Genomic DNA, 19,730 nt, shown 5'->3' on the forward strand with positions numbered 1-19,730 from the left:
TTTTATTATAAATAGCATACTAGTCTCTCATCATTGCTAAGCTGCAAATCCTAATTTAGGGTGAGAGAGGTTATTTGTTATTCTTGTAAACTTGTAATCTTGTTTTAAGAGAAAGTAAAAGAATAACAGTTATAACCAATTCTTGTGTTCTTATTCTCTTCCCTAATTCCCTATTATACTTTGTTATTGGTATCGTTTTTCACAACACCAATGATGGAAGAATATGAGGAAAAGATGGATACCCATTATCACATAACCTCATTTAATGCAAAGATAACACTTTAGAGAGTATCTCACACTTTGAAGTGCAAATTTTTCCCGTATACTTTGAATAAGGTTATCATTTGTGGAATTCCTTGAACTTTTGAAACATTAGATCTATCTCGTCATCACTTTTACTTTTGCAGTCTTCACCTTCTGACTTCATGTATTCCAAGAGCTTTCTTCTTTTTGTCGTCTTCTTCATTATCGGCTAGCCTTTTAGCTCCACTTTATGTTCGTGCAACTTTCCAAACAAGGTAGTCAAATCTATAGAAGACAAGTCCCTAGATTTAGAAATTACAGCGACTTTAGGTTGCCAATTGTAGTTTAAGTATCTAAGAGCTTTTATAACCAATACCTCATTTTGAAAAACTTTAACCGTATTTCTCATATGATTCATAATATGAACTTTTTCCATATCTTGATTGTTTTCTTCGTATTTCAGTGTGAAAAGTTCGTACTCATGGGTCAATGTGTTCATCATAGCCCCTTTTTACTTCGTTAGTGCCTTGATTGTAAATTGAATGGTGTCCCACAAAGTAGTGATAATGGTTTTTGCTTTTGAATTGCGCTACACTTTTTCCTTATCCTATATGGTCCAAATATCTCTATATTTGTTTTCCACAACACTATTAGTTAAATTTGTGGGAACAAAAGGAGCTTTTTTTTTGTATAAGTATAAATATCATAATCCATCCCCTCTCTAAAGATTTTATCTTATTTGTCCATAAAGCATACCTTTCTCCATTGAGTTATAAGGGTCTATTTAGTTAATCATTTGAAGTCATTTCTACCTCCTAAGAAGATTAGTCTTATAATAGGAGTTAGGATCTAATGCCACTTGTTGACCAAGTGACTCCAAATACAAGAGAGAGTGATAGTGAATTATGAAATTTGAATTTCCAAAATAGATTTATAAAAACACTTAGACTTAAAAAGATTAATGTTAGAAGATAGAAATAAAAAGATATAAAGTAGCATAATAATATAAAAGATAATAGACGAAGAAATAAGTGTCGCGGAAAAGATAAATGACATAAATAAAAGAGAAATAGATAGAAAGATGACACTAGAGATTTAGCCTATGTTGGTGATTTTAGTATCATCGATGCATTTTGGTAGTAATGTGATTTACTATAGGCCAATGCAATTATGCGTTAAGTTTGAAACGAGTTAGGGTAGTGCGGAGTGCACGCTCGTCGAGCCAAACGCGTAATTGAATATGAATAATAGAAACGGGCATAACGTTTCGTTTGAATAGTTGCACCCGTTCCCAACGGACATAACGATTCGTTTGAATAGTTGCACCCGTTCCAACAGACATAACTGTTTTCCGAAAAGGTGTGTCTGTTCGTTTCTATTATTGGTCTCCTATATAAGGAGTCTTTTGGTCTCGATTTGAAATACGAAAAACATACTTCCTCTACATTCTGATCTGTTCTCCATTGTTAGAAACAGATTGATTCTTCAAGAATTATCCCCGCAAAGATTTCGTGAACCCAGACAAGAATAGGGTCGAAATACTTTGTTCGGAAAGTGAACAAACACGATTCTTGAAGATATCCAGGATTATCATACCATTTTTCTAACAAACGAACAAAGTATTTTTTTCTGATAATCATGGCTGGAGGAGGAAGCACCGTCAAGGAGATGACTAAAAGTTTCGGAAAATTGGACAAGTTTCAAGGACAATTTAATATGGTGAACACACACAAAAATTTACATCATAAACCGGTATTTTGTATAATGGCAACCGGGATTCTCATTTCAAACAACAAAAGATAGATGATTGTGTTGGAGACACATTCTAAATACTATAAGAGTCAACATTCGGGTACGTTTTATAATATCTCATAAATTACAAATTGATTGCAGAGATTATGTGTTTTGGTAATGATTATTTAATTTAATAATAATTTAAATTTGATCTACTCAGTTGCATATGTTTTATGTTAACATGAAAGGTTGTGTTGTTATCCCACGAGAAATAGTTTACTTTTCATACCATTTCGAAATTTTTGATACACGCCGCTGTGATCGAATGTTTAAAGTTGTAACGTTAACTTTGAGAAAGCAAAGAAATTATTGAACATATTTTCCCATATATATTAATGTATTGTCGTATGTACAGTGTATGCCGAACACATTCACAATGAAAAGGCAAATATAATGTATGCAAATAATCCATACTCGTAGTAATATTCTTACTACTATCTTGCATATATTTCTCAAGAATTTAAAAGAATTAGAGAGAGGCATATTGTTTGTTTAGTTAAGTTCACCGTTGAAATAGTTAATTTTCAATTTTCTGTAGCATATCTCCATTATTTTATGCTTGTTAGAAAAATAGAAAAATTAGAATTAAATTAAATTTTGATTTGTACTCTATGTGAATAACATGCTGGTGTTAAATGAGATTTATTATTATAAAGATCATTCAAAGATGGATCTTAGAGTCTAATATAACTATTGAACTCCGAGATGTGGAATTTGAGAATCTTATCGCGGAGGATAAGGAATTCAAAATTCCCACAAATGAAAACCTTGTGAGAAAGGTTTTCCATGGTTTATTAAACCGAAAGTTCTTCGCAAATTATTGAAACATATTCTGAACTAAGGATCTAGGACCAAACAAAATTGTTTTTCGACTTATTTCTCTTGTGTAGAAGAAAAGTGTGAGAATTTTGTTCGTAATATTCATATTATCCTTCGAGTGGAAGTTGATCCTAAAAAGTTACAATGAAGATGTAATTTCAAGGAACTTCTCAAGTGGATGTTTAGAAGGAAGTATTATAGTGATGATACACTAAACATCTACAAGAATTGATTAGTAACCAAAGGCTTCAAACAAAAAGAAGGGGTTGATTATTTCGATACCTATGCTCCAGTTGCCTGTATCACTACTATTAGATTGTTGATTGCCTTGGCGGCTATTCATAATCTAGTGATTCATCAAATGGATGTCAAAACAGCATTTCTGAATGGTGATTTGGAAGAAGAAGTGTATATGAAGCAACCTGAAGGTTTTGTAATGCCTGGTAATGAGCATAAAGTGTGTAAGCTAGTTAAGTCGTTGTATGGGCTGAAACAAGCTCCGAAGCAGTGGCATCAAAAGTTTGATGAGGTTGTTTTGTCTAATGGTTACATTCTAAAACAAGATGACAAATGTGTATATAGCAAATTTGATACATCCGGTAAAGGAGTTTTCATTTGTCTATATGTTGATGACATGTTGATCTTTGGCACCGACCAAAATCAAGTTGATAAAACAAAGAATTTCTTGTCATCAAAGTTTTCCATGAAAGATATGGGAGAAGCAGACGTTATTCTTGGTATTAGGATTAAACGGGAGAATAAGGGGATTGTAATTACGCAATCTCATTACATTGAGAAAATACTTAAGAAGTTCAATTATGAAAATTGTTCTCCAGTAAGTACTCCCATGGATCCAAGAGAAAAGCTTATGCCAAATACAAGTAAACCTGTGGATCAACTCGAATACTCAAGAGCTATAGGCTCTTTGATGTATGTTATGATTAGCACTAGACTGGATATTGCTTATGTGGTTGGAAAGTTGAGCAGATTTACTAGTAATCCTAGTAGACATCATTGGCATGCGATAACTAGGGTATTCAAGTACTTGAAGGGTACTGTGAATTATGGATTGTCATATATGGGATTTCCTTCGGTGTTAGAGGGTTATTCGGATGCTAGTTGGATAAATAATGTTGAAGATTCATCCTCTACAAGTGGATGGGTGTTCTTGCTTGGGGGAGGTGTCATCTCATGGGCTTCCAAGAAGCAAACATGTATAACTAGTTCCACAATGGAATCTGAGTTTGTAGCATTAGCTGCTACTGGTAAAGAAGCAGAATGGCTAAGGAACTTGGTATATGAGATTCCGATATGGCCTAAACCGATATCACCAATTTCTATCCGTTGTGATAGTAGTGCCACACTGGCTAAAGCATATAGTCAAATATACAATGGAAAGTCTAGACATTTGGGTATTAGACATAGTATGATTAGGGAATTAATCATGAATGGGGTGATATCTATTGAGTTTGTTCGGTCGTAGAAAAACTTAGCTGACCACTTGACGAAGGGGTTAGCAAGAGACTTAGTGAAGAAGTCGGTAATTGGGATGGGATTAAAGTCCATTTAAACCTATTAGTTATGGTATACTCAATTCCCTTCTAATACAACGTTAGAAGCAGAATTCAATGAGGAAAGATCATAGTTAAAGATTGGAGCAATTGTATTTATATTCCCAAGGTATGTGCTCAGACCTGCAAGTGATGGCTAGGTTGAAGGATATCTTCTTAATGGTTCTTTTGAAAAATTGCTAATGCAGGTGCAAGATTAAAAGGATCACCTATGTAAGCATGAAGTTTTTCCGCTTCAAGAAGTTTGGACTTGGCTTCCTATATGTTTATTAATGGATAAGGACACATGGCTTGTAAAGTGTCAAGTATGAATAGTAGAGTATTGTAAGAAACATATGTGTACTATATCTTTAGATATTCAAATGGATTGACGGGTTCAATCATTATGACACCCCGATTTTCGAATATTTGGAATGTGTATTTGTACTAAGATGAAAATTCAATCGTAAGACATTTTCTTCTATGCATTTGTTTGATCGTTATACTTGTAAAGTAAATCAAGGATTATACTAAAATGGGGGGAGTTTGTTGGTGATTTTAGTACCATCAATGCATTTTGGTAGTAATGTGATTTACTATAGGCAAATGCAATTATGCGTTAAGTTTAAAACGAGTTAGGGTAGTGCGGAGTGCACGCTCGTCGAGCCAAACGCGTAATTGAATATGAATAATAGAAACGGGCATAACGTTTCGTTTGAATAGTTGCACCCGTTCCCAACGGACATAACGATTCGTTTGAATAGTTGCACCCGTTCCAACAGACATAACTGTTTTCCGAAAAGGTGTGTCTGTTCGTTTCTATTATTGGTCTCCTATATAAGGAGTCTTTTGGTCTCGATTTGAAATACGAAAAACATACTTCCTCTACATTCTGATCTGTTCTCCATTGTCAGAAACAGATTGATTCTTCAAGAATTATCCCCGCAAAGATTTCGTGAACCCAGACAAGAATAGGGTCGAAATACTTTGTTCAGAAAGTGAACAAACACGATTCTTGAAGATATCCAGGATTATCATACCATTTTTCTAACAGCCTAGTTCAGCCTAAACCATTTGGCCTAATCAAGTCGACAAGAGTTTCTCCTTGAGATATCCACTAAAATAACTTAACATCTTTCACAAGATTAACCCAGACAACCTTACAAAGTAACTTGAATCTTTGCACATGATCATCCCAAAAATATTTCACAAACAACCTAGAGCTTTTAAATAGGCTCAAATCAATAAACTTCCACGAATAAACAGAGCTTTTACACATGCTAAGCTTAATAACCTTAACCCAAACTTTTTACAGGTTTAGCTTACAACCTTTAACTTTTTTACAAATGGATCACAAGAGAACTACACCCTTGAATAAACAATTACAACACAATACCAATACAACTCAATTCTCATATGAAACTTTTTACTCTCTTGGCACTACTGCTACTCTAGTAAAAATAAGTTTATAAAATAGTAAGAGAAAGAAAACTAGTAATGAGGTTATAATTTAAAAAATGTATTTAGAAATGAGGACAAACCTCATTTATATGTGAAAATATTTATCCCAAAATTAGGAAACATTGATTTTTCGACTTTACTTAATATAGATTACCAACCTCTTTAATCTATTAGAAGGTGTTACACATTGATATAATTTATTAGAACCAATTCTTAATCGATTAAACAATGTACTTGGATTTTCTAATTGATTACGCAAGCTACCTAATCATTTAATCACTTGCCCAAATTGGTTTTAAGAAGATTTTTCAAAAATATGAGACTCTCTTTCTCTCCCTATGTGTGTGAGTGTGTGTGTGTGTGTGTGTGTGTGTGTGTGTGTGTGTGTGTGTGTGTGTGTGTGAGTGTGTGTGTGTAAGTGTGTGTATGTATGTGCGTGTTGCCTTAGTACCTCAAAAATTAATCTTGTTTCATTTATAATTAACTGATCAAAAACAAGAAAAAATTCTAAGAGCATGGTCTGCCAATCTTTCACACTTTTACATCTTCAAGCTTAAACCTTCAAGATTACCAGTTCATATCTTCGAGTCCATTTCCTTGATTAAATTTTGTTTAGAACTCTCAAACTTCAACTTAAAACAATTGTATGGTGATACTTGAAATATTTTTCTTGTTTATATATCATCATCAAAAATCATTTTAAGAGTTATCATCATCAAGTGCTCTTGACGACATTACGTATACAATACATAGAACCATAACAATATCAAAATCTATATGAATGACATGGTCATCAAAGCGTGAGGTACGAAATTACACTTTTAGTACTTAAAACTAATGTTTGAACATGCCTACAAGTGTAATATGTGACTAAACTCGGAAAAATGTACCTTTCAAGTTTAAGAAAGAAAGTTATTCGAGTTTATTATCACTTTGAGAGAAATATAGGTCAATCTTGATAAATATAAGAAAAGATCGGAGATGCACAGTTCAAAGTCAATCAAAGAGGTTCAGTATCTAGCACTTCATGTAGTATATCTATTGTGATTTTTCCAAGACAATAGATCGTCCATTGCCATTCTGTGAAGTTGATAAATCCCTGTTAAATGCAGCTGTTCAAGTATTCTTAGTCAGATACTTAGTTTGTTTCTTCTATTTTAATGTTAGTTTTATATATTTTGAAAAAAAAAATTCTTGAATTTTATAAGAGGTTTATGATTTCATTTTATCGATAAACCAAATATTTCATGTTGTTTTGTTTTGTATTTTTAAATTTACACAATGCTGAATTTTGGTGAAAAAGATACATGACATATGTGCATTATATAAACTATATCTAAAGTTTCATAAGTCTAAAAGAAGTGAAGCTAATTGTAAATGAAAGCTAAGATCCATATCTATATTCTCATGAAAACATCTAATAAAATTCTACTTCAAACATGAGGTCTTCCACAGGGAATTTTGAAATAAAACTTTAAAAAAAAATTGATTTAAAACGATTTATATTCAAAGCAGGGTTAAGAAGCGGGAGATATAAATAACATTGAAAAGAATAAATGGCATAGACAAGAAGAGATAGAGTAAGAAAGATCACACTAAAAATTATCCTGGTTCGACCTTAAACCATGTGACATACTCCACTCTATAAAAGTTTCCTCTTGAGATTTACACTAAAACCAAATTGATTTTTTACATGGGATAAATCCAACAACCTTAAACAACTTGAGCTTTTACACATGATCAACCTAACACAAATAACTTCAGTTTTTACACAGTCTCTACTCAACAACCTTAAACGGATATTTTTTACAAATTTAGTTTGCACCCTTCAAATCTATTACAATATTGAAAGAGATTCATATTCTTGAATAAACAAATTCAGCACAATACTAAAACACCACAACTCTCTGATAAAATTTTCACTCTCTCAACACTAAGATAATAACCAGTTAACAAATTTTATAAAAGAATGAGAGCAAGCTAAAAAAGAGTTAATAATTTCGAAAGTTGGTGTATTGAAAATCGAGGAAAATTGAGATAGAAAATAAATTTGTATGTTTTCTCACAAATTTTGTTGAAGAATTTTATAACAAAAAAATTGAGGGAATAATATTTTTATGGAAAACGAGAACTAGTACTTTAAAACATGTGTTAAGAAATTGAAAGTATCTATATTGTATTGAAAGTTGTATTTTTATTTTAATCTGTAATAAACTTATGCATACGCAGGGGTTCTGATATGGTACGCACATTTGTTTTTAGACAAAATATATTTTTGGTCTTTTATCTATACCTCGGGGTCTATTTTGGTCCTTTAACTTTTAGGGTATGCTTGGATTGATGAAAATGAATGGGGTGGAATGGAATCATGTTTCATTGTTTGATTTTGTAAAAAAATGAATGGAATGGAGTGTGATGGAACCCATTCCAACCAATACCACTATTTCATCCAAATTTTCATTCCCTCCAAATTGGGGTGTATTCAATGAAATGGAATCAATCAATAATATAATTACAATTATATCCTCAAAATTTTCACTTTTATTAATCGTTCTTATTCTTTATTTCAATTTACGTTTCTATTCTTCTTACTACAACTCTTCTCCTTCACATACCTTCTTGCAAAGAGAGTGTCTTTCTTCTAATCTAACGTGATGCACAACTTTTTTTTCTCACTTTTTTATGTGTTTTTATCTGTGTGTTAATCTTGATTTATTTTCATGTTCATATTTTTTTCAATTTTCTTCAAAAATTAGGCATGGTATTGTTTTATATTAAATTCTCTCTTCTTTTAAAATCAAAATCTGAAATTATAAACGTTTTGAATTGTATTGGAGACTATTTACGTTTCAGTAGCATATCTAGTCGTTATAAGTAATTCTCGTTATGTTTGCTTTCATTTACATTAGATTGTCATCGTTGATACCTAGTATATTATTAGAATATTATTAATATAATATTTTTGAATTGATTTACTATTATTACATTACTAGTATATTATTATTGATTTACTATAAAATTTCGGAGAATTGTATAATTTACTAATATATGATCCTGTCATATCTAGTGCTTCAATTGAACGAGCAAAGAACATTACATTGTATATATTAATTCCTTCTGTTAAGTGTTTATAAGGGTGAAAATGAAATAAAAAATTATTATGCTTCCTGCTCCGTCCAATTTCTAAACAGTGGAATGAGATATTAGTTTTGTTCCGTTCTAAAATATCAAAACAATAGAATGAAGTTTAAATTCCATTTTGCTCCGTTATAATTCCGCTCTGTTAGTTTTAATTTATCCAAACATACCCTTAAAAGTGTTTCATTTAAGTCTTTTCCGTTAAATACTAACAAGTGGCTTCTATTTTGTATGTGTGGCATCCGATGTGGCATTCCACCTAATACAAGTTCATCAAAAATCCAAAAAAAAATCTTAAATTTCTCCATGAAGAAGGATTTGAACCAAAGTCATGTTGTCAACTAGACATATGACAAACCCACTAGACCACTTCACCCTTACTTATATAATATATATATATATATATATATATATATATATATATATATATATATATATATATATATATATATATATATATAACTTTACATCGGATAAATATTTTTTAAAATCAACCGTTGGATTGAAACATACTATCATATAGATCATACCTATAAAGTTTCAGGTCAATCTATAATGATTTACTATGTCATTGAATTACATCAAAATTAATGTTATATGAAAGTTCATTTTGACGTTAATCTTTGGATATCTTGATGGTATAGTAAATCATTATAGATTGATCTCAAACTTTATAGGTATGATCTATATGATAGTATGTTTCAATCCAACGGTTGATTTTAAAAAATATTTATCCGATGTAAAGTTATATATATATATATATATATATATATATATATATATATATATATATATATATATATATATATATATATATATATATATTAAAAATAAAATGCATAGATCATGAATATTACTTTTGTCACGATTATGTTGCACTCATTAGCTTATAAAAAAAGTGATTAATTACAATATAATCAATTAATTGTTTTTTTTGGAACAACAATAATTTATTACCAAAATCTGAGGGCATGAGACATGCCAAAAATTCAAAGTCCTGCATAATAGTGAGTGAATATTACAAGCATATATCAGTGCCACCACATACCAGCTGACCAAGGTAGAATCCTAAACTATAATACACCATAGAACATAAATATCTCACACAAATTGCAAAACAGAAAATGAGGATTCATACCTAAATTGGAATAACACAGTGACAAACTTACTCTAGTAAAATAGCCAGCTCAAAGTTGTTATACATTTCCCGCACACCGCTGCCGACACCAAAATGCTGCAAAGCACAACCAACATAAGTTGCCCAACAATCAAACGCGCCAACTGCTAAACACCTGGCCACACAAAGCTACTGACTCCGAGCAGATTAGAATGTTACCACCACCTAGAATTGATCTACCAATTGCAACACAATGCCACATCAGTTGCGACAAATGCAGAGAATAATAAGACAATTTGTTGAACAAGAAACGCCTGAACTAAACCGAATCTAAAACGAAGAAAAATCTAGTAGAGTTATAGCTCCCATCTACAATGAAAAACTGGACAACAGAGCGAACGTTTCATAAACACATCCTCGAATCTGTTATTTCCGGCATCCACCTCATGACTAGATCAAAAACACCGTAAATGAAGAATGTGCATCTCCGACTCGATTCAAATATAATGTTACTACTAATTCAATGGTTACTGCCACAACCTACAAAACCAACAAACCGGACTCATCCCAAAATTGGTATAAGCAACAACCGGACAACGACTTGCAACTGCTATGATAACTTTTGACAGAGAACAATTTGCCTGCACAAAACCATCTAAACACACAGCAGCGATTAAACATAACGAGAGGAGTGAACATCAACATCTGATAGCTTCTAAGCACACAGTCGGAGATGATAACCATTGTACAATGTTGTATAAAAAATGCTTTGATTTAACTCTCAGCCAATTCTAGGTAGAGCTGTCAAATAGCCCGGCCCGACCCAACCCGTTTCGGCCCGGTGGGCCAACGTGTTTTAATGGGCTGACCCGGCCCAACCCAATTGCTAAAGGGGCCATATAAATGAGCCCGACCCATTTTTCAAAAGCGCGTGCGGCCCGATGGGCCAGCCCGACCCGTATTTCAATATTATAATTTTAATTTTCTAAAAAGGATGTAATGGATAAGTGCAATACAACATAAGTAGAGAGTCATCATAAACGTATATAAGTGATGTTTAAAATATTTATCCATAAATATATATATGAATACCACAAAATCATCCATGTAAAAGTATAAAGTAACTTAATATTATCACCAATACTTATCAAATTTTCTCTACATCTCACAACTAGTTCCTTGATCACATCATTTTGAAAATATATCTTGATCCTCTTTAAATTTTCTTTATGACTTGAGAACACATTTATGAAATCATATCTTATCTCAATTTTTTTTCTCCAAAATTTACCAAAATCTTTTTTTAATGGGCCAGCCCGAAGCCCGCTTGGTCCGGCCCGACCCAGCCCATAAAAAACATAGGCCCGGTGGGCTGGCCCAAAAAGACAGGGTCGTGTTTTTTTAAGGTATTTTACGGCCCGGCCCGCGCTAAATTATAGGGCTTATGGGTCGGCCCAATGGGCCGAGCCCATTTTGACAGCTCTAATTCCAGGAGAGGAGCTTAGTTTCTTCAACAATCGAGGAGCTGCATATATCTTTGTTTTGAAAAATCTTTGCGTTTCTAGCCTTCCAAATGCTCCAAAGATATGCGAGCCAAATAATACGAAGGCCAGTTTCCTGGATTTTCTTGCCCTAAAATACTCCAGAAAATGCAATGAAGTTATCGCTAATATGGTTATGTGAAGCAGCGGAAAATCCCAACCAATAGTATATATCCGACCAAACTTTAACCGCAATAGGACATTCAAGGAAAAGGTTAGAAGTGGACTCAATTATTCCACAACCTCCTTCGCAAAAATGTGTATCCACGGTTAAAATACCTCTCTTAACAAGGTTTTCTTTTGACGAAAATCTGTTTTGAATAACTTGCCAAGCGAACACCGACACTTTTAGGGGCACAAATTTATTCCACACTTTGTTAACGATGGTTTTAACGAATATAATATGCTGATTTTAACGAATAGCAGTTAGACAAATCAGCTGGCCACACTGTGCAGTCAGGGCCTTCATTACGAAATGTTGTAGTCCCAATTTCGCATATTAGATGCCTAAGCATCTCAGCCTCCCACTCAAAGAGATCTTACGCCACCTAAATCACCAATCCATGCTATCTTGTTCACCTCCTCTCATGACTGCTATTGAAGCGTTCTTATCTAATGATAGCGAGTATAATCATTCAAATCTATGCTTCAAATGACCTCCTACCCAACAATCACTCCAGAATAAAGTTTCCTCTCCCTTTCCCAAAATTATGTTTGCGTTCCTTTCAAACCAGTTATGATTGTTTCCTTCTCCCACTAATTCCACTTCCTTAATGTCCTTGAGCCATGTAAATAACCCCCGCCCGTAGCTTTGATTTTTCCTGCCTCTTCACCATATTTATATCTAAGTATTTTATACCAAAGATGCCCCTTCTCTACTCTCATCTTCCAGACCATTTTCCCAAAAGTGCTATGTTAAAAGTCTTAATGTTTTTGATTCCTAAACCTCGAGCCTCCATGTACGAACAAACCTTATCCCATTTTACCCAATTCACTCTTTTAATGTCCTCACACCCACCCCAAAGAAATTGCTTAAACAAAGAGTCGAGTTTCGAGACGATACCTGAGGGAACTTTGAAGACTGAAAGGTAGAACAATGGAATTGCAGACAGGATGGAACGCAATAGTACCACACGGCCTTCTATAGACAAGTTCTGACTCTTCCATCTTGATAGTCCTGCCTTCAGCTTATCAACAACCGGATCCGAAGTGCTTTTACGTCTCGAATTTGCACCAACCGGCAACCCCAAATATGTAAACGACAATGAACCCACTTTACAATTTAAAATCGTTGCAACATCCTTCACCCATGACGAGGGAGTCTTGATTCCTAAGATGTGGCTTTTGTGAAAATTAAAACATATACTAAGATTTATTCTCTCATCTCTCTCTTTAGTTTTTGTTCTTAAAGCTTTATTTTTTTTCCTCTGAAAATGAAAACACCAAACATAAAAGACATAAACACAACGTCAACCTTAACCCCTCAAGATCTTTCTTCCAAGAGACACTTCCAAAAACATGAATCATCCCATTAACACATTCAACTAAATGCCACATAAACATGATTTGGTGGAATGAAAATCCCATGAACAACATGAAAATTTAACCTAGGGTTTATGATGAAAATATCAAGAAGAAAAATGAAACTTGCGATTTAGGTGTATGCTGTTTTGTGAAATTTAGAAAAAAAATGAAGTTGCGGTGTCGGTTTTTAGTTTTGGAAGGAATTTGGAGAATTGACAGGACGAGTCGTGCTGGATTTGGGGAATTTGAAACAATATAGAAAGGATGAAGCTCAGATCCAAAAAAATATAAATTTTCAGATTCCAGATTATTTTTATTATATAATTAGGAAGAATTATGATATATTTTATTTTAAATTGGAGAATTTGTGTAATATATTTTGGAAATTGGAATTTGTGTAAATAAAACAAATATTATATTACAGGTGGCAAATAAAACATGTGTCTGCCAATGACTGCCACATGTTAAAATCAATTGACTTTAACTAATGGGGCGAACGGAAAGGATAAACGTGGATCTTTTTGAATATTTAAATGATCAATTTGAAAATTTTTAAACTTAAGAGACCAAAATAATCCCAAGATAAACTTAAGGGACCAAAATGGATATTTTACCTTATTTTTAAAATATAATAAAAATTAAATGAAAGAAAGACAAAATTGTTTAACGAAAAATTTATTATTTTTAAAAGAGATGTAGAAGATGAAATTTAAGCGAGACAACATAATCCGTGCATATAATTTTTTTCACATAAAAATATTTGGATTGTTAGTATATTATTGCTCATATATAAATATTATTTTATTTTGGCATTGTTTATAAAAATATTTGGATTAGTAATAAAAATATTTTCGTTCATAAGCATATATATATATATATATATATATTTTGGATCAAGACATTTGTTACCTTATTTGTAATTGTAAGTTGGGGTGGATGGGGTAGCGCAGTTGACACTTGTTAACTGGGTTAAGGAAGTTGTTGGTCTAGAGTTGAATCCCTAGCAGCGACATTTAATTATAAACAAGTTGTTGATAATTTTTAAATAAACAACTTTAAAAAATTAGATAAATAAATATTACATTTACTGCGTATGAAATTTTTTCTACAAATTAATTTTTATGAAAAAAAAAGAAAAACATGTAAAAAAGATTTCAATTAAATAATATTCACTCAAAGAGCAAAAGAATTATGTAATTTTTTTTAGTTTATGATCGAACAATGGTTCTCTTGTCTAGCGCCAATTACCACTACACCAATTAACTATTGGTAAAGAATTATGTAATTTGTTGAGCTCTTAATTTTTATATTATTTATATTTATAGTTATATTTTATTTTATTTTTTAATCAAATTTATATCCTTAGATTATGTTGTTTTTAAAAAAAAAATTAACTTAAAAATACTAAACATACATACAAAATTTTAAGTTTGAATGCAGATAACGATGTTTAATAGTAATAATCTAAACACTCTCAAGTCAAACTAAAATTTGTGACTCATAAAGTCACAAACTAAGAAATTAAAAATATGTGTACTTAATTATTTTAAAAGTTCAAAACTTATCTTTTCAACACAAAAGTCATTTTTATTCAACACACCTTTTTATTTTACCTGCTTTTTACCCTCGCAAACAAACAATTTGAAAACCCCAAGAAACAAATAGACCCTCCTTGATGAACTCAACCCTTTGATTCTTCATCATCAAACCAAATCTCCAATTATTATTATTTAAATTTAAATAAAATAATTTTTTTTTTGGGTTTTTCATTTTAAATATCGCATCCAAAAACCCCACAAAATTTTCTCCCCCTTTCTCAATCTTTGGTCTCCCCTTTTTTCCCCAACCGAAACACAACACAACACTCTTATTTCTACTCCATTGAAAATCTAGTATTTTATACCCTGTCACGGTCAACCTAGTCTTAACTTTCTCGAATCAACTTCGTCACGGTTCTTTCCTGCGTTTGTTTCTCAGATTCCACCAATTAAATAAATAAATTTAATATTTTTATTTATTTATTAATGAACCGTGAAATGGGTTTTTCTGTTTGTTTATGTTGCTCTTAGATCTGTTCATGTCTGTTCTCGATCTAGTTTTGTTTATCCATGAGGTTAGATCAAAAGGTTATTATGAAATTGATCATTTTTATGGTTTGATCTGCACCCTTTGAGCTAAAGAGTGTTTTTTTGGTTTATTTTATGTTACTATTGTTGGGAAAATCTTATGGGTTGTATTCTTTTGTGGTTAGGAATTTGATGATGATGCATGGTCTAGTGAGTAGTAATGGGGTGGTTGTGGGGTTTGATGGGTTTTTAGGCACTTGGGTTTCTCGTTTGTATTTGTATTTGTTGAGGGTGTTGAGGTTTAGGTATCTGGTGGGGTTGTGTTGTTTTGTTCAATAATAATAATGGGTAACGGCACTTCTCGTGTTGTTGGTTGTTTGGTGCCATTCAATGGTAAGAATGGTGTTGATTTGGAGTTTTTGGAGCCATTAGATGAAGGTTTGGGTCACTCTTTTTGTTATGTAAGACCGACGTTGTTTGAATCTCCTGCTATTAGTCCGTCGAATTCGGAGAGGTTTACTGTTGATTCGAGTACACTTGATTCTGAAACCTTGAGTGGTTCGTTTAGGCATGATAGCATGGAGGATTCTAACTGTTCTGGTTTACATAAGCCAGCTAAGAATTTTCCTGAAACTACGTTTAAAACGATTTCGGGGGCTTCTGTTAGTGCTAATGTTTCCACAGCGAGGACTGGTGGTAACCAGAGTGCATTGTTTGCTGGGGATTTCTTGGAACCTGCTGCGTCGTTTGAGGGAACTGCTTCTTTTGCTGCGATTCCTTTGCAGCCGGTTCCTCGTGGTTCTGGACCTTTGAATGGTTTTATGTCTGGTCCTTTGGAGAGAGGCTTTGCATCAGGTCCATTAGATAGAAGTGGCGGTTTCATGTCTGGGCCGATTGAGAAAGGAGTTATGTCAGGTCCTCTTGACGATACTGATAAATCAAACTTTTCGGCACCTCTTGCGCGTGGTCGCAGGAGGCCGCGTCTACAGCATCTCATGAGAAGTGTTAGTGGACTGATGAAGAACACATTTTCTCGAACGTTCTCTAAAAATTCCATGGGTGGAAGTTGGATGCAGAGGTTATTCTTTCAACCAGTTACTCAAATGGCATGGCATTCCAGAGACACGAAGTGTAAGCCAGAAGTGCCTAGGAACTGCGGTATTGACGTTGGATCATACGAAGCTGAGTATAAACATACACATAATTTGCAATGGGCTCAAGGAAAGGCTGGTGAAGATAGGGTTCATGTCGTTCTTTCTGAAGAACAAGGGTGGTTGTTTATTGGGATATATGACGGTTTTAGTGGACCAGATGCACCTGATTTTTTGATGAGCCATCTTTATAGATTTCTAGACAAAGAACTCGAAGGCTTACTTTGGGATTATGAAGATAATCCTGTTGACGTACTTAAACCTGAAGTCCCTGAAACTATAAAAGCTACCGTTGCTCCAGAAGGCAGTACGAAAGAAATGTCTGAGGCTCATGCTAAATCTAATCATGAATGTTTTGAAGCTTCTTCTTGTCCTGAATTAATCAAGGACCAATCATTTAACAGTGAGATAGTCGAAGAAAATGCTGAAGTTAATGTAAATGTTGAACACCAGTTATCTAATTGTGGAAGTAACTCTACTGTTTCTGATTCTGTTCAACATGGAAAGTTGACCGGGAAAGGTAGGAAAAGTTTGAGGCTTTATGAACTACTTCAAATGGAATCTTGGGATGATCAATGTAATGATTCTTCAGTTCCACAGGAAACAAAACTAGATGGGCATATGAGATCTTGCTCGTCTAATGCAAGAGAAGATGGCTTTAGACATCAAGATGAAGGTCCGTCTACATCAGGAGAAAATGGAGGCACTAGGTTTGATTCAACCGATAAGGAGCACCAAGATGTTTTTTCTGTATCAAGACAGAATTCAAAGAAGTCATTCAGTGCAAAAATTAAAAAAATGTACAAGAAGCCAAGGTCCTTGTGTAAGAAACTCTTTCCTTGGAGTTATGATTGGCACAGGGAGGAGAGTAGCGTTGACGAGAAAATAATAGAAGCCTCGGGACCTATTAGGAAATGCAGGTCTGGAGTAGATCATAATGCAGTTTTAAGAGCAATGGCTCGAGCCCTTGAAAGAACAGAAGATGCATACATGGAAATGGCGGAGCATAATCTGGAAAAAAATCCAGAACTTGCTATAATGGGATCATGTGTTCTAGTGATGTTGATGAAGGATCAAGATGTTTATGTCATGAATCTGGGAGATAGTCGTGTGATTTTGGCTCAAGAAAGATCAAACGATCGTCATCCTAATTCTATTTCTGTCAAGGATGACCTTAGGCATAGAAATCGATCCAGAGAGGCATTAGTACGCATGGAGCTGGATAGAATTTCAGAGGAGTCCCCAATTCACAACCAAAACAATCATGTTATCAAGATGAACAAAAACCGCGAGATATCCTTTTGCAAATTAAAAATGAGGGCTCTGCAGCTTTCTACAGATCATAGCACCAGTATTGAAGAGGTATGTCTCGCATTCGTCGTTTTCTATGCTTATTTGGTGATCTGAAAAATTTATGGTCAAATTTTCTAGTCTAGTCCTAAAACTTCATCAGCTAGGTTGGCTTGAATTTTGTATCGAGTCCTGCTTTTTGGTGCCTGCATGTGTATGTTTATAATTTGTTTATCTAAAATACACATATTTACTATGAAAATTTTGTGTTTATCATTTTTTAATTTTAAATACAATTATTTACTAGAAAGTAAATTTCAGTTGTATCTGAGAAAATGTCTGATTAAATATTTTTCAATTTCTGTTTCCTGCAGGAAGTATGCAGAATAAGAGCAGAACACCCTGATGATAGTCAAGCCATATTAAACGATCGTGTGAAAGGACATTTAAAAGTTACTAGAGCATTTGGTGCCGGTTTCTTGAAGAGGGTCAGTTGATCATCTGACTTTGACTCATCTGAATTCAGTTTGATCGCTTTGTCTATGTATATATGTTTATATTGTGAGATATATGGCCTCTAGCTACTTATTAAACTGGCACTGTTTTTTTGTTGCCTAATGTGGAATCGTTCAGGCCTTTTCTAACCTCTATGTTGTTGTGTTATAGCCGTCTTTTAACGAAGCTCTACTGGAGGTGTTTCAAGTTAATTATATCGGCTCTGCTCCTTACCTAAGTTGCACCCCTTCTGTTCTTCACCACCGACTTTCATCAAGTGATCGATTCTTGGTACTCTCCTCTGATGGGCTTTACCAATATTTCAGCAATGAAGAGGTAGTTGCCCATGTCACATGGTTCATGGAAAATGTCCCAGAAGGCGATCCTGCACAATACCTTATTGCAGAGCTTCTCTTCTGTGCTGCTAAAAAGAATGGTCAGTTCCATCACTTTCCAACTCTCCCCTCTGATATTATTTGAAGAGCTAATAACTGAGTAAATTTTCACCTTCAACTTGGTTTCGGTTTCAATTTTTCATAATTTTGTGTTTGGACGAGCAATTGACAAACATGATTTGAATGAGCTTGATTTTGTAAAAATAATTCCGTTAAAATTAAGTTTAGAGGAAAGTGAATTATCCGCATACTTTTACTCAAATTAAGTTTTTCTGTAAAACTTGGTTTACATTTTTTAACCTAAATCAAGTTACTTTTTTATTACTATTAGGTAAACTGAGGTTTGGAACCAAAATAGTGTCTTTGGTTTCAATTTAGGGCGAGGCGAAATTGATTATAAAAGCATAGAATAAAATTGTTAGAAGACAGTCAGTTTTTTTTGGATACTTTCGATTTAGAGTCCACACGCATACAAACGGTCATTCTTATCCAAACGTCTTGATTAGAGTTCCATTTTCTGGGGTGGCCCTACTCTCATCCTTTTCATTGAAGAATAAGCTGCCATGTAGGGTGACCCCGTAATTAGTCACATGTAATCCCTCTAAAATAACGACGGAGAAATAAGATGTAAGCCATCAAAAGGGAGAGTTGGTTGATTGGTTAGAATGGATTAGGGGTTTTTAGGTGTTATGTGATATAAAAGTACCGATCAAGCTAAAGGGAGAGTTGTATCGTAGAGCTGTAAGACCAACAATGTTGTATTCGTTACCAATCATCAGCTTTCATATCTATATTTTACATGATTTTTTTTCCTTTCAATTTGCAGGAATGGACTTTCATGAATTGCTTGATATTCCTCATGGAGATCGGCGTAAATATCACGATGATGTATCAGTCATGGTGGTTTCTTTGGAGGGAAGGATTTGGAGATCATCGGGATAAAACGTTATCCATCCTCCTTCATTTTAAGTGCTCCTCTGTTTAATTTTTGGCTAGGTGCCCCCATATTTGTTGCATATTATCTTGATATTGAAACAATTTTGGGCCAAGTAAAATGATTTTAGAAATCAAAGTTAGTCTTTTCATATATACTTTTTCTTCTAACTCACCGTAGTCCTATTTTAGAATTTACCCGTGTTGAAGAGG

The 19,730-nt window shown here is 33.6% G+C and overlaps 1 protein-coding gene across 2 annotated transcripts; it reads left to right on the forward strand.

Annotated features, from left to right (window-relative positions):
* Positions 1 to 14,855: 14,855 nt before the first annotated feature.
* Positions 14,856 to 19,671, forward strand: LOC131627321 (protein phosphatase 2C 32-like). Of its 2 annotated transcripts, XM_058898158.1 has the most exons (4): positions 14,859 to 17,766; positions 18,069 to 18,182; positions 18,361 to 18,625; positions 19,411 to 19,671. In XM_058898158.1, the coding sequence occupies exons 1-4, from the start codon at positions 15,598 to 15,600 to the stop codon at positions 19,524 to 19,526; spliced, it is 2,664 nt and encodes an 887-aa protein (XP_058754141.1). In that variant the 5' UTR covers positions 14,859 to 15,597; the 3' UTR covers positions 19,527 to 19,671. The 2 variants fall into 2 exon arrangements, 1 of the variants encoding a protein (XP_058754141.1); XR_009291420.1 differs by lacking the exon at positions 19,411 to 19,671 and having other exon boundaries at positions 14,856 to 17,766; positions 18,069 to 18,255; positions 18,361 to 18,499.
* The last annotated feature ends 59 nt before the right edge of the window (positions 19,672 to 19,730 follow it).

Source organism: Vicia villosa, unplaced genomic scaffold (assembly GCF_029867415.1).
Source record: "Vicia villosa cultivar HV-30 ecotype Madison, WI unplaced genomic scaffold, Vvil1.0 ctg.000358F_1_1, whole genome shotgun sequence".
Classification (NCBI taxonomy): Eukaryota; Viridiplantae; Streptophyta; class Magnoliopsida; order Fabales; family Fabaceae; genus Vicia; species Vicia villosa.

Bases quoted from the DNA above. Each gene is read 5' to 3' on its own strand.
- LOC131627321 (XM_058898158.1), top strand. From the start codon at position 15,598: ATGGGTAACGGCACTTCTCGTGTTGTTGGTTGTTTGGTGCCATTCAAT. The intron at 18,183-18,360 runs GTCAGTTGATCA...GTTGTGTTATAG, and splicing joins GTGCCGGTTTCTTGAAGAGG to CCGTCTTTTAACGAAGCTCT. The intron at 18,626-19,410 runs GTCAGTTCCATC...TTCAATTTGCAG, and splicing joins CTGTGCTGCTAAAAAGAATG to GAATGGACTTTCATGAATTG.